This window comes from Balaenoptera ricei, chromosome 5 (genome assembly GCF_028023285.1).
Source record: "Balaenoptera ricei isolate mBalRic1 chromosome 5, mBalRic1.hap2, whole genome shotgun sequence".
Classification (NCBI taxonomy): Eukaryota; Metazoa; Chordata; class Mammalia; order Artiodactyla; family Balaenopteridae; genus Balaenoptera; species Balaenoptera ricei.
Genome location: NC_082643.1, coordinates 54,293,829 through 54,309,391, shown reverse-complemented (window position 1 = coordinate 54,309,391; position 15,563 = coordinate 54,293,829). Strand labels below are relative to the sequence as shown.

The following is a 15,563-nucleotide window of genomic DNA, read 5'->3' as shown; positions in this document are numbered from 1 at the left end:
TCTCCAGTGTTTACTGTGTGTAGGACACCATACTAGACATTGTAAGCCTTAAGCATTGAAATTAGGCAAAATAAATTCATTGTTTTCCCTCTTTGGACTCTCAGTCCCCTTAAAATCTCTCCCATCTGTCCTTTGTGTTTCCCCACTACTGTTCCTTTAGTTTGAACTGCATCATCTCAAGCCTGGATTATGGCAGCGTTTGTCATGCTTGTCATCTATGCCTCCAGTCCTGACCTCTTCCAACACGTCTTCTACAGTCCAGCAGAGCCCTCCTTCTAAACACAAATCTGATCACATCACTTGCCTGCTTACAACCCTTCAGTAGCTTCCTATTGCTCTTATGATAGAAAGAATTCCAAAGCCTTCAACAAAACATCAAAGTTCTTAACTTCTTTAGCCTTATTTTCCACCTTTCCCATCTCCTCCTAAGCACCAACTCTATTTAATTTTCTCAAAATGGTAGCTCATTTGCCTGTTAGTTTCCCCTGCATCTCCATATCCTGTGTCTCCCAGCTGGTTAGGGCTTACGTTTTAAGACTCAGCTTAGATACCACCTCCTCTGCAAACTATCCTTGATCTTGGGCTGAGTTGAGTGCCCCTCCTGGGTGCTCACCCCTGCTGTAGACCTTTAACACTGTGGTACTGAGAATGCCTATTGACTTGTCCACCTCTACTACTACTCTGTAAGCAACTTGAGGGCAAGGACTGTGTCATTAGCTATAATTTTATTTCTAGGGTCTAGCAGAGTGCCATGGAACAGATGAATTAACATGCATTCATTTATCCAGTGAACATTTATCTAGTGTCCGCTCTGTAGCGGGCACGGTGCCGTGTGCTGGAGTTTCAGTGGTGGACAGAAACGCACATGGTCCCTGTCCTCATGGAGCTTCTGGTCCCTGAGGGAGAGAGGCATCATCCCAGTAATCCTGCAAAATTTGACATTGCAAATGTGTCTGGTACCGCGAAAGACAAGGGATGGTCCTTTAAGAGTCTATAAGAGACGGTTTGACCTAGTCCCGAGGTGCTGGGAGTTCCAAGGTGGTGGCACTTACACTGAGATCTCACACAACAGTAGGATTAGCTGAGTGAGACTGGGTGGGAAGAGGAACACAGGATGGCACAGGAATCACTGTATATGAACAGGCTTTATAAGAGGCGGTAACCTGGCAGGAATGAATGACCAAAATAATCCAGTGTGGCTGCAGTGAGAGAGGGAGGGTTGAGTCTGGAGAGGGAGCTCTGCAGAGGCAAATCAGGCAGCACCTTCAGGTCAAGTTGATAATTTTCCCTTCCTTTTAAGAGCATCAAGTAGTCTCAGCGTGGTTGAGGGAAAGGAAGACTTTTTGAAGGGAGTGATGTCAAGAGGCAGAGTAATTATGTGTCTGTAATTATTGTGTCCCAGAACTTTTACTTATTCTGGTGGTTTTGCGGTTACCTTTGTATTCTACTTTCTAAAATCCTCATTCCACCTTCTTTGGTATTATGCGGCCCCTTTTTGCTAGTCACCAGGATATCTAGCTCAAACTTGTTTTACTTGAAATAGTTTAAGAAACCATGGAGGTGGCTCGGGGTAACATGCATGACTTTGCTGCAGTCAGTCTTCTTTTGACCCATTGATCTGGCCAGTGTGCACATCCTTAGGTTATTAACAGTTTCCTTGGTGACAAGATTTGGGGATCCTGCCCATTGATTACCATGTTGGTACCTCTAATATGGTCTTGAGTGATTTAGTCTAAATAAGGCTTGAAACTATGTGGTATTTCCAGATGTTGTTCACCTCCCCTCTTCCCCCTCCAAAAGGTTCACATTTCTACCGATTAACAAATAAGTTTTAATTTTTTGTGTAGCTAATGAAGAGTTTATAGTTGCCACTCAAGAATGTATACATGCTATTTGTCATTCACTTTTTAATTAATTGAGCATTGACTATGCATCATGTACTCTGCTTAGGTATTCAGGATACAGTCTAGCTCTTCATGTTACCTACAGTCTGATATCAAAGACAGATAAACACATCTACAATTTCAAAACAGTGTGATGAGTGCTGTGATAGAGGAAAGTGTAAAGTGATAGACAGGGGAACATAAAGGAGGAGATGTAACATAACTAAACTCACCTATCTCACCTGGGCTGAGGAAGGAAAAGCTACCAGAAAAAAAAAAAAAAAAGGCTGATTTAAGTCTTAAGGATGAGTAGGGCTGGGCCAACAAGGAAAGAAGGAAAAGAGAGGTTATTCCAGGGAGAGATGCTATATGGGCAAAGACACAAAAGGCATTAGTGAGTAAGACATATTCAAGGAATTGCATATGGTTGAAAGTGGCCGTGATATAGGATCCAAGTAGGGCAGAGGTCAAAGCTGAGGCTGCAGATGTAAACAGAGGCCAGATCATGAATGGCCAGCACATCTACAGACAGGAGTGAGCAAATCCTGTATGCTCCACCTTAAGGAAGAGCCAGAATCCACCCGCTTCTTGCTATGTTCACTGGTACCACCCTGGTTCTAACCATGACAGTCTCTTGCATGGGTCATGGCACCAGCCTCCTAACTGGTTACTGTTGTCTTCAGTCTGTTCCTAACCCAGCAGCCGTGGTGTTTAGGACATAAGCAGATCATCTCGTTCTTCCCTTTAAAACCCTACAGTGGCTTCCGACGGTACTCAGAGTACAAGTCCAACTTCTCATAGTTCTCTTTAGTGCTTACTGCTGTTTTAGATACTGTATAGTTTACTTATTTATGTTGTTTATTGTTGTCTCTGTCAGTAGAATGTAAACTCCCTGAGCTCAGGAATTTTTGTCTGTTTTATTTGCAAATATGTCACTAACATCCAAGCCTGTGCTGGTTACGAGGTTGGCAGTCAGAATTTGTTGAAAGAATGAATGACTGAGACCCCACATGTAGCAGGATATTCACCTCATTAGTCACTACTGAACAAGTTATTTCCGTTCATCCTCACCTTGGCCCCCTTTCCACTGCCTTAACCCACTCCCACTTCAAACCCTTATGCTTTCAAACCATTTGTACTGCAGTGAACTGGTTTTCTGAATATGTATCCACCTATTTGTCTCTCAAGGAGATTTTCATTCTTAGCTAAACCTGGACTAAGTAAAAATTATGCTTTTCTTTCTGTGTCAGCTGCGATGAGTTCTCTGAGAACATGATTAGACCTGTGTGTGCCAGCCAGGGGTGAAATCGTGACATTTCAGTGAGAAGAGAGCAGCGTTCTGAGTAACTGTAACAGGATCTGAATGATAACAGTCACCGGGTTCCTAGTGTAAAGACCATTCTCATTTTTTAAAGCCAACCTCTCTGTTTCCTCAGATTGGTCGTGCTAAGCCTCTTGGCGCTGCTGCTTCCATGCTGTGAAAATGTACTGCTCTGTTTTCTCAGGCTCCATAGGGGTATTAAGTATTTGATTTCTTCATAAATAGAGCAGAGAAATATAACCAGAGAATAACATTGTGGACACATTGAACAATATTTATTTAGTGAGTAAAAGAGCTAGACCTTTTGTTAGACCTTTTGTTACATTGTCTGCTCTTCCAGTCAGTAAATGTTATTGTGACTATCTGGCAATGTTTGAAATCAGCCTATTCTTATTAAGGGGGTACAATTACCTTAATTATAATGTTTCATAGGTTGTTAAACAATTATTTTCATATACTATTAAGGGTGAGAAAGGGTCTTCTATGTACTTTTTTGTCTTTATTTTTTTTAATTGAAGTGTAGTTGGTTTACAATGTTGTGTTAGTTTCAGGTGTACAACAGAGTGATTCAGTTTTTTATAATTTATATGTATTTTTTATATATACTTGTATATGTATTTTTATTTATATATATATATATAAATCTATTCTTTTTCAGATTCTTTTCCATGATAGGTTATTATAAGATATTGAATATAGTTCCCTGTGCTATACAATAGGCCCTTGTTGGTTCTCTGTTTTATATGTAGTAGCATGTATATGTTAATCCCAAACTCCTAACTCCCCACCCCCCTTTGCCCTTTGGTAACCATAAATTTGTTTTCTATATCTGTGAGTCCATTTCTGTTTTGAAAATGAGTTCATTGGTATCATTTTTTTAGATTTCACATATAAGTGTTAAGGTTACTTTTCTTAAGGTTGCTTTCACATCATTAGTCTACATGTGCTGAATACTGTCTGGGTGAACAGCATATTGCTAGTCAAGCAGAGAAGGCATCATGCCTGTTTTTAAGGTACCTATCCTGTTTATGTTAAAAACAACCAGTATTACTGTTGCTACTGTCACCACTTATTGAGCTTCTACTCTGTAACTATCACTGCCATTTAAGTTCCTACAAGGTGATTTGCCTCAATTACTTCATTGAAGGATGTCAGTAACTCTTCAAGGTAGTCCTATATCTCCAGTGTTCCAATTATGTAATTGGATGCAGAGACGATAATTAACAATAAGCAAATAATAAACTGTGACTTAAATCAGGCTAGAGGAGGTGTGTCATGTGGCAGCTTTGCATTGAATTGTTAGGGGGATAGTATGAGGAAGATAAAGTCTCATTCAAGGACCTCATCTTCTGGTAGGTATGTGTATCAAGCAAAGCGAATTGGTTTCTTTGGGTAATCTTAACTCCCATCTGGAAGTATGACTAGATAGCAGTATGAGTGCTTTCTTCACATGGTTTTGTGACCTCTTGCTACAGAAAGGAGCTGGATATCACCTGGATCTCTTTTGGGTGGCCATCCTCATGGTGGTGTGCTCCTTCATGGCCCTTCCGTGGTACGTGGCTGCTACTGTCATCTCCATTGCTCACATCGACAGTTTGAAGATGGAGACAGAGACTTCTGCACCTGGAGAGCAACCAAAATTCCTAGGAGTGAGGTGTGTTACGTCAGAGAAAAACGGCTCCGTAGAACATACCATGCTCACATCTGTGTGTCAGTCAGAAGGAAACGGACAAATGTGGAGGAGAAAGGGCTGGTGATGAATAATTTATTCCTGTACTTGATGTTCTAGAAAGGACTAAATTTTCATGTGAAAGAGTCTTCCGTAATTTCTGGAGTTCACTTTTTATCTTACATACATTCCCTTTGATTAACAGCAGACTAAATTATGCAGAGTAAAAACACAGACAGGTCATTCATTTTCTTCAACATGCAGGTCATTTTAGTGCTGTGGTACATACTCTATCACAATCATATATATATAGCCAGACCCTTTAATTTTTCAGCTCTATTGAGACTCCCTAAAACTCTTGAGTCTGCTTAAGATTTTCAAGATGCTATGAAAGGAGGGAATTCCCTGGCAGTTCAGTGGTTACGACTCGGCCTTTTCACTACCAGGGCCCCGGGTTCGACCCCCGGTCAGGGAACTAAGATCCGCAAGCCGCGCGGCCAAAAAAAGATTCTGTGAAAGGAGAGGAATTCTTATTTTCCAGTTCATTTTCTGTCCCGTAAGCACTGAGAAACCTTGACCTCCAGCAGTTAAATCTGGATAGTCATGAAGAGCTCTTATGAGACCTTTATACTTTATTGCGTATTTTGCAGCGGACTCTGCCCCTAAGAGCTTGAGTGAATAGCTCACATGACAGAGCCATCGCTTCCCGCGCCACAACAGTGGGTGATTTTTCTTGGGGGGAGTGGGTGTTGTATGGGAATCGTATTTGTTAAAAAAGTACTTTTGTTGTTGTAGATTTGGAAATTAGACTGATGGGATTTATCGCACTTAGGAAATTTCCCTGAGCTGTTTGTTAATTAGAATGTGGGACGATGTAATAACTGTCTCCTATGAAGGAAGGTGTAATTACACAACAGTACAAGTTGTTTACAAAATAAGGGCTTCAAGTAGGCCAGTAATTGATGGACCCAGAGCAAGTGATTTTTCTCTCCTGATTCTAAAAGGACAAAGGATTTAGCAGAATCACTTTTTTCTTGATGAATTCAAATCACATACTGCAATAGTTTTAAGAGAATTTTATAGTTCTGTTAAGCTTATATGCTGTCCTTGAGGTATTAATTACATATGATATCCGCACCTTTGCTGTCTTAGCCAAACAGTGATTCCATCAATGTATAGTATTTTCTGAAGGTGAAAAGGCAAAAGCATGTTTATGAAAACAAAAGGTAGATTGGTAATCTTTTGATTTGGTTTCAGGGAACAAAGAGTCACTGGAACCCTTGTGTTTATTCTGACTGGTCTGTCCGTCTTTATGGCTCCCATCTTGAAGGTAAATATGTGAAATACTTACTTCTTCCTCCTTCTCAGAACACTGACAGATAATTGGATATGTGAAGAGTAGAATTTCTTAAGAAATATCTGCAAGATCGTTATCACATCCATAACACACTGAATGAAGCAGGAGTCAGGTAGAATGAAGACTTTAAAAACTTTTACCTTGATTTCCTTCTCACTCCTTCTCTTATTATTATTATTATTATTGCAGTTATTTGGTTGAACCATATTAAATTACCACTATTCAAATTTTTTGACCTATGCATATGGCAGTTTCATACAGTTCAATCTAGCTAACTGATCTCCACTCCCCATGACATTTTTCACTCTCCTAGTCTCCCTACATCCTTTCTTCCCATCACTTCCCATTTACTTGTCCCTAAATCCTGCCCTCCCTTCCCACATTAGACTCCTGGATAACATGAATGACTCACGATGATCATTTTGTAATTGTTCTCTTATTATTAATTATTGCTGACTGTGTTTCTGTATTCTTTGAATCAGAAGGCCTAATATCCACAAAGAAAGAATGGAATAAAATTACTGATTTATAACTAGAAAACTTTAGAAATGAACTTTTGAAGAAGAAAAATGATAGATTATTTAGAAAGTTAGGAGTCAATATATAGGTTTGATTGATGGGGTGAATGTTTAATAGATAAATATAAACTATATATGAAAGCATATTTAGAAGTAGAGATAGTACTTAAAAAGATTAATATATATCTGTCATTGAAGCTTCCGTTTTCTTTTGTGACACAAATATTTTATTCTTTTTTTATTACATAACAAAACTAGCCAATTATTGCTAATTTGTATCTTACGCTTTGCATCACAGTACAAAGCATGAATATCACCTATAGACCTAATAGCTATCAACAATCCCACTGTTAGCAATATCCTTCCAAATTTTTCTCTAAAATTTTTTGTGTATCTTTAAACAATTTTAATTTTTCAAAAGGTTTTTTGAATGCTTATTTAATTACACAAGTAATAGAGCAGTACATTCTTGGAAAGAATTCAAAGAATACAGAAGTACAGTGAAAGGCAAAAGTTCTCCATTTCTTTCCCATTAACACATTTATATGTCAATTGCCAATCAGATGAATTTGTGGAAAATAGAACTGTAATTTCTTAACTTATAGCTAGGACTGACTTTGCCTTCAGAGTATTTAGATTAGTGCATACATTATGCACAAAATACTTTGTAAACAGTTAAAAGATGTAAATATCTTTTGTCACTGGTTTCTACAATGTCAATTAGCTGGTTTAATTTCTGACTGGAATCATGAAGGAATATGTATCTCATGTAATATGTGGGGAAGTAAAACTAAAAGTAATTGCAAGGAGTTCATTTCTAAAAGTAATTGCAAGGAGTTATATACAAAGGACCTTAAAAAAGGACAGATCTTATGTTCTGTGAGGACAGAGGGAAATCTGTTGTCAGTTTTGCTAGTGCAGAGCGAATTGTGGGGGAGGTTCGAGTTGTTGTGAGTTTCACAGCATCAAATCCACTGCCAAAGTGCTCTGTGTTCCTCTATTGCCCCGTAGACGCCAGCACATCAGCTGGTGGAAAAGTCTAATGACAGCTTTTTACCGCATAGGCAATGGGACCTCATCCGGACAGATCAACTTGTAGAGATCATTGTAGGTAATTATGACCTCACATTGTGGGAGGCTCTCCTAGGAAGGAATTTGCCCCTGGGACCCCTGAAGGTGGATTCACACGACACAACTGCCAAGTCTCTTTTATAGGGTCTCTTAGTGCTTAAGCCACTAGTAAGAGATAAATAGAAATCTTCCCATCAGTTCGTATGTACTCATCACCACCCACTCTTTCTTTAATTTTATTTTTATATTATTTCTTTTCAATAATGCAGTATAAAATCCTAACTCAGAAAAGTCAGATGTGTTTAAAAATTCTTTTTTGTTTGTTTGTTATAGCAAATTGGCTTTAATCTTGGAGAATCTGTCAACTGAGTGATCATGCATGATTCCAAAGGGACACAGAGAACAAACAGTGTATAAACTGCTATTTTTAGGGAGAGATGCAAGGCCTCTTCCTAACTCTTTTCTCACCCAACTATGGCTGCAGAGGAGTTAAAGCTGAAAGCACTTTTGTTCTTCATTTTACAATGATTCTTTTTGCCCCTGATATGCAAAGCACCATAGTATCTATGGGAACAGATGATAATACAGAGAAAGCAAAAAGATAGATGTAAGGGATCAGTGAGTATGAGCTTGCTTTTGCTTTGACCTTCCTTAAGTACTCATGTTCTGGCTCACCCTCATTCAGGTACTAGTGTCCATAATTGTGGCTATTTCTACCTGAAAACTTTGGGTTAATGCAAAGAGTCAGTGTAAGCATCAGTGAAAAAGGCAGATCAGCAAACATTTTTGGTAGGCCATCTTTTGCCCAAACTGTGGGAAATGAAATTGTTTAGTTAATGTAGTTTCCAACATATCGTGGGGAACCTGGATTTAAAAACAACAAGGGTAAAATAGTCTAGCATTGACTCCTGTGGTTTGTTACTTCAGCAAGTGAGGCTATTCCTTACTTCAGGAATCACATCTGAAAAGGTCAGCCAATTTCAGATCAGGTGCCCTTCTTAGCACTGACATTTGGTAAGTTATGTGCTTTCACTACAGAACCCTTGTTAGCTCATCCGAAAAGTCAACACAGGAAGAAGCAGATGTTGAGAGTAGTTTAACTAAAACCTAAGTTACGCCTAAGAAGAAGTCGAGATTAACAATTAACCTCAGAATTCACTCAGAAAGTGGTGTCATGAGTTACCTTGGAGGAGGGAATCTTTTTTCCTCCACTATGTGACTATGTGTGTTTTAAAGAAACAGGTGATGACTTTAGGGAATGGTTTTACTCAAAAGAGCTGCCTTTGAAAAGCAGATCAAATGAATGAAATCAAGAGAAACTTGTGACTTTTAAAAATGAGATGGCTCAACACCTTCCCTCCCAACTCCCTGCGTCCATCACAGGTTTGGTGGCCTCCAATGACGCTAGTTATTTTCTCCCATGCATTAAGCAGTGTGGGTAGTTGTTCCCCGTACCTACTTGGGCAGACTTACTTTGAACATTGATTACTTTGAAGTTGATGACCTCTGTTCTGATCTCTTTGCCGAAATCTGTCTTTTTACATAGAAGAATGTAAGGAATCATAGTGTACTAGCTTTTAAGTTCAGGAGGCTACCCCTTGACCTTGGCCAGCAACAGTGGCGCATGCCTCAAATCTCACCATTGATTCAGTACAGAACTGCTGGGAAACAGGAATAACTGGCTTCCCAGGCTGGCTAGATAGTTTAGATCTGTGTTTCTGCAGCAGAAATACTGCCTGTTAAGCTAGTGCTCTGTATGGGGAGACTCGGTAGACCAAAGAGCAGCAAAAAGATGAAAGACAGTTCCTGGAGCTTACTTTTTCCATACTTCTGGCAAGCCCAAACAAATAAAGATCAAGAAAAGTTCACTGCTACTTCTGTTCCCTTTGCTTGAATTAATTTATCTTTAACAGGAGGAGTAGCCAAAATTTATCTTTCAGATTTGTTCAGTGTTCTAAAATGTGGAGGATAGTGTTTAATTTGCATTTGACAACATTTGTTGGGCTCCTGCTGTATGCCGTACGCTCTGTTCAGTAACAGAAAAACAAGGAGACGTGATAATGAAGTTGCTGCTGCTGATGATATTGTTGAAGTTGATTGTAATAGAAGCTCCCATTTATTGAGCTTGGCCTTGGACTAAGGGCTCTGCACAGGTTTTTTATATTTAGTTCTCCAATCACACCTCCAAAAAGTATACTTACTTATGATTGAATCCACTTTATAGATAATAAAAATTATGAGTAACTTGCCAGGTCACAAAGTTCTTAAATGGTAGAGCCAAGATTTGAACTCAGGCAGTTCTGACTCCAAAGCTTGATCTCATAGCCATCATGGTTTACCACCTTTTAAATAAAACAGTTATTTGCCCTCTAAGAACTTATTCATTTTCATTTCTCATGAGATGATCTTCCCCAGCTTCTCTGATCTGATTTCTGATTCTCTTATGCAGTGAGAAAGATGGCATTTTTACAAACTGCTCACCATAGCTCACTCCACAGTTTCTTGTGACGAGGGACCAGATTGCAAGTCAGCAGCTTCCTTACATTGATTTTTAAGGCTTAAGGGTATTAGGATATTATTTTAATAACATGTTCCTGAAGACAGCTGTTACAGTTGAAAAAGCAATACTGTAGAGCCTAGATAAAACCAAGCCTTCAAGTTTGACCTTGGTAGCCATCCTTCTGTCCTAAACTCCTGCCACCCAAACCCACCACAGAGGGGCCAGAGAAAGTGGGACTTTGCACTTGTAGGCTTCTTGACTTGTCACTAAAAGTTCTGATGATAATGACATCAGTGCCACACTTATCAAGCATCTATTATGAGCCAGGCACTGAACTAAATGTTTGTGCTATGTAATCTTTATCATAAGCACTATATGGGTGAGAATATTGAGGATAGGGGAAGTTGATCGTTTTCTCTGGGTTGCACAATGGGTAGTGCCAGAATTGGAACCCAGGTCTGTCTAACTTTTATGCCCACGATCTTATCAGGACCTCATTCTGGGTTTTATACACACACACCCACACACTGACTATGATTCTGTGGGGAGACCTCATTCTTGTACTGAATTCTGTGCTGTGGACGCTACAGCCTCTCTTTTTTATTAAATTTACCCTTTTTACATTTTTTTTTTATGAGAATACTCTAACACCATCAGAAAATCAAAGGGAGGGTTAAGTCACCAGAATTTGAAAAATTTGGTAACATAGTCTGAATATGTTAAATATTGATCTCATCTCAGTTTCACTATTCTGCCTGGTTATAGGATCAAGCACTTAATTTTTTCATTTTTCATTTTCATTAAAAGCATTGTAATATTTATTTACAATTATGCTTTTTGGCTTTCTGGGTATGATTGATTATTTATATAATTTTTTGCATAATTTTATCATTTGGCACTTCTTGATATGCCTATGAACCTAGTATACCCTGTGTTTTTTATATTTTAATTTCTCCTGTCTTGCTTTATAAAAATGTCTACCTGCTATTACTATGTATATTATACTAGTTTAACTTAAAATAGGATCCTACCTTTTTAAAACACATTCTTCTTTTCCTTCCTTTGGGAAATTTCTATTGTGATGAATGATTCTATTGTGATGAATTTTGAAGGATTGACCTCCTAACATGACTCATGAACCAAATCCAGTAAAAGGTATCCTCTAACCCAGTAATTCTGTTAAATTTCATCAGAATTTCCAAACTGGAAGATTTTTATTGAGACACTACACATTCATAAAGAAAATGGTGAATTTCATAAGACATTTGTGTCACTTTGAAATTGGCTAAAAATCAAATGAATAGCCTTCTTTATATGTACTATTTTCACCAAAGAATAATTTTTTAAAAACATTATCATATCTAAATCTGTTCTCCTACCCAATCGCCATTCTGAGTTAATGCTACCTTCTGATTTTATTTTGTGGTAGGTTTGGCAAATAACCTGTCATCATCCGTTCAGAGAGAACAGACCTAGGCACCAAGGCACAAGTTGCCTTCACTCTGGCATTAGAACTACATTAGAGAAAATACTTAACTAAGCTTAGGTGAGGGATGGGACTAAGGCCCAAGATCATCTATATGATTACTTTCTTTCAAGTCAGAAAAACACTCAAATTAAAAAATAACTACTGCAGGATTTCTAACTAGTTTCCCATGAGCTCTATACGTCTTTTTTCCCCTTCCACCTTTCATTTCTTCCCAAGAAATTAGAAATGACATGGTAAGAAATCTTCATATATTAAGGAAGAATAGAAGTGGCCTTGTCTATAGAAGATGTTTTAAAAATTAAGAAATAAGTCAAAACTATGAAGGGGTCTTTTTGTTAGTTTCCTATTGTATTTTTTGGTAAATTTGTACGGAGGCATCATTGGGAATGGAAACACGCATGTTCTTAAAGGAAATAAAGGCACATGTCCCAGCGTAAGTGGCTTGAATGTAATGTGTTCACCTCTTTGTGGTGACTGTTGGGTATTACAGCCCACACGGCGTCCCTGCCACTCACACTGTCCCTCCCACCACCTTCAACACTCAATCTCATCTATTTTTTTTCTGAGCTCAAGATCAAATTAACTATGTTAAAATTGTTAGTCTTTTTTAGAAGAAGCATGCAATGTTTTATATAAATAAGTATATTTATTCCATATACGTTTAACAATTTTTACAGCTAACCAATAACAATTAGAGGCAGTTGTGACCCGTTTTGGAATTTACTGTTTCTCTAGTAGTAGCCAAAGGGTCTCAGATACAGAACTGTTTGAGGTGATCACAAGGAGAGGCTGATAGAAATTGTGCTTCAATTTCTTAATACATGTGATAGTTCTTTAAAAATTACTCTAAAGTTATACTGTTTTCTGGCTACAGCAGTCTCCTTTGTGCAGATTTGGTAAGATTGGACTTAATTGATTGTGGTTTTAGTATTTGAGCTTTGAAAACTCCTGAACTTGAACTTCTTTTCAAAATCCAAGCTTGAGAACCCTTTTTTTTTATTGTTGTTCAGATAGAAGACTTCCCGGAAACAGAGTCATCCCTGATTTGCTTGGTTTCCACAGTACTAGAGACATTTCAAAGGTCTACGAATAGACGAAACTTAGGAACATCGTCTTGGAACTTCCCATTGTTAAAACACTTCACACTAGTGTACAAGACTCTTGCTAATTAATGCATGAAATGTATTAATTCCATTTTTAAAGATGTGTATTAATCTGTGTGTGTAATTAATTGCTTCCAGATGCTACATGCTCCTTTCAAGCAGTGTTCTCATTAATTAATCCTCTTAATATTCCTAAGAGGAAGAAAGGGGACAGTTGTTTGATGTTTACTTAATTGAAAGAGGCATTTATACACCGAGCTGATAGATCATTTGGTGAAAATTATTTAGCGAAAAGTCAACAGACTATTGGGAAAGAACTTTGGTCTCCGGAGTGGGGCAACCCTCTACCTCTCTTTTCTGCTTCACCGTCCATGCATGCATCTAGTTTACGTGGTCATTCCTTTTAAGGGGAAAGGATAACAGAGACTTTTTTTTCCCATTAAAAAGTTATTTTTAAGGTCATGCATTCTAATTGTTAAAAAAATGCAAACAAGAATCAAATGAAAATTGAGTCTCCTTCACCCTCCTTTGTTGCTGACTGGTACAAAGAGTTTAGAAGTTTATCAATGATGAGTTAAGCACAGTGTGGTCACTGTATTATTAAGTCCTATCTTTTAGTCTCAGATTTAGCCTTTATTTAAACTATCGCTCTCTCTTACTGTTTTTATTATTATTGTTCTAAACCTTTCCCCAATTTTTTTCCATCCTAGTTTATTCCCATGCCTGTACTCTATGGCGTGTTCCTGTATATGGGGGTAGCATCTCTTAATGGTGTGCAGGTAAGTTTTCCATAGCAATCTCAGCAGAGTCATATTCGTCTAGTAGTATTAAAAACAGTCCAATAATAGATCATTGAAGAAAAGTGCTAATCCTTAACTGCTGAGTTTTAAAAATGCATTTATTTTCTACTTTCTCCACCATTCACCTGTGTTCCTGATTCGATTAACAAAGTTAGCTTGTGTTAACAAATGTTATCATACATACCCATTCTAGAAATAAGCTGTTAGAAGCCATTTGACTAGGAAAGTGAGAGAGCTATCTCTGACCTTCCTCCCTCCCTCCCTCCCTCCCTTCCCCCCTCCCTCCCTCCCTCCCTCCCTTCCTTCCTTCCTTCCTTCCTTCCTTCCTTCGATGGAAATCTAACTTTCGGTGTTCTCGAGATACTGTTTATCCATTTGCCTTTACCTTATACTAAGAACAGACTATTCTTGTTTGATGTGCTTTTCGCATGGCTGAGATCATTGATCAAAAGTTTTGCACCAATACAAGAATCAAGTCAATGTGGTTAATGTGCTAACTTCGTCAAAAACTTCAGCTGTCACATCTTGGATAAAACTGGCCCTCTTTTAAAAAATCATTAGGGGAAACTTTGTAAGGGACTTTGTCTTTCAATTGAGGTTTAATTTAATTGGCACCAGGAAACTGGAAGTACTGCTGCTGCTTTCTGGCACCTTGTTAACTGTAGCCTTATTTAGCACTTAGTGATGTTTTAATGGGAAAAGACTGCATGTTCTGTGAACATCATAAGAATTTATTTAAACCCCTTCATAATAGTCCTTGCTTTCATTTATTGAATTTAGATTAATTTGGTTTTAGAGTCAGATGGAGCTGGGCAACTGGCCAGACCCTCAAAAAGAGAAAATGCTATTTTATTTTTCCTTGTTTAGGTCCATTGAGTAGAGTTCTTCACCATTTGGATATTTATTACAGAATACAAGGTGGTTTTTCATAGATGTGACTAGAGGAATGTGAATGTGGGCTTATTTGTGCCCATGAAATTTTTGGGAAGTATAAATGTGTAAAAATATTTTTACCTGACATTTTAAATATTCTTTATTACTTTAAGTGGAAAAATATGAAACAAATATGGTCCCCAAATTAATAGTTCTTGTTTTTGTTTGGCCTAAATAAGTCAGTCTAGATCAGAAGTTTGATTTTATGTGTTCTAAGTGTGTAATAGGTGGTTGGAGCTTAGTACATGTTTATTAAATTAAATAGAAAGGGAAAAAATCAACGATTCCATAACAATGGGGAAAAAATCCCTTGCTGAAGGGACAGCTAGTGGATTTCTTAAATTCTGCCATGGTGTTGCCCTATCACCTTTTCTCTTTACTTTTCTCTTGACTCTTCTTCTTTTAGACCTTTTTGGCAAGATCTGAGTTAGCAAAAAATTTTGTTACTCCAGTCTTTATAAATGGGAATGCTTCTACCAGTCAAAAATAGCTCTGGAGGAAGAAAGAAAACTCTTTAGATAGGAAATCACTTCAGAGAAGACTGTGATAGTCTATTTACTTTTACATTTTTCTCTTCCCTCCAGCAAGAAAGTAGAGATATTATTTCAGAGTTCTTATTACGTAATTATTCAATTCAACAGCTATTTAGTGAGCATCTTACATCTGAAAGTTCCTATGATAGGTACTTAAGTATCATCCTTATCATCAGCATTGATGTAAACTCAGCGGTTATTCTTTGAAGCACAGCACCTGGCACATAGGCGCTCAGTAGTCATTTTAGTACCTGTTTATACATGACAGTGTAATAGCCTCTCCTAGATCAGGTATCTAGTTGTTGACGCTGTGAAACTCACCGCAATGTTCATGTGGCTTTTCTCTGAAAAGAAATGCTAATTCATTGCTAAATGTATTAGTTAAG

At 38.0% G+C, this 15,563-nt stretch overlaps 1 protein-coding gene across 5 annotated transcripts in view; it reads left to right on the top strand.

Annotated features, from left to right (window-relative positions):
• Window positions 1–15,563, top strand: part of SLC4A4 (solute carrier family 4 member 4) — a 399,214-nt gene that overhangs the window by 370,415 nt on the left and 13,236 nt on the right. For all 5 annotated transcript variants that reach the window (XM_059922878.1, XM_059922879.1, XM_059922880.1 and 2 more), the window contains exons 19-21: window positions 4,680–4,858; window positions 6,131–6,203; window positions 13,622–13,690. In XM_059922878.1, the coding sequence (XP_059778861.1) occupies window positions 4,680–4,858; window positions 6,131–6,203; window positions 13,622–13,690 (321 nt within the window). The remainder of the gene's footprint in view (window positions 1–4,679; window positions 4,859–6,130; window positions 6,204–13,621; window positions 13,691–15,563) is intronic.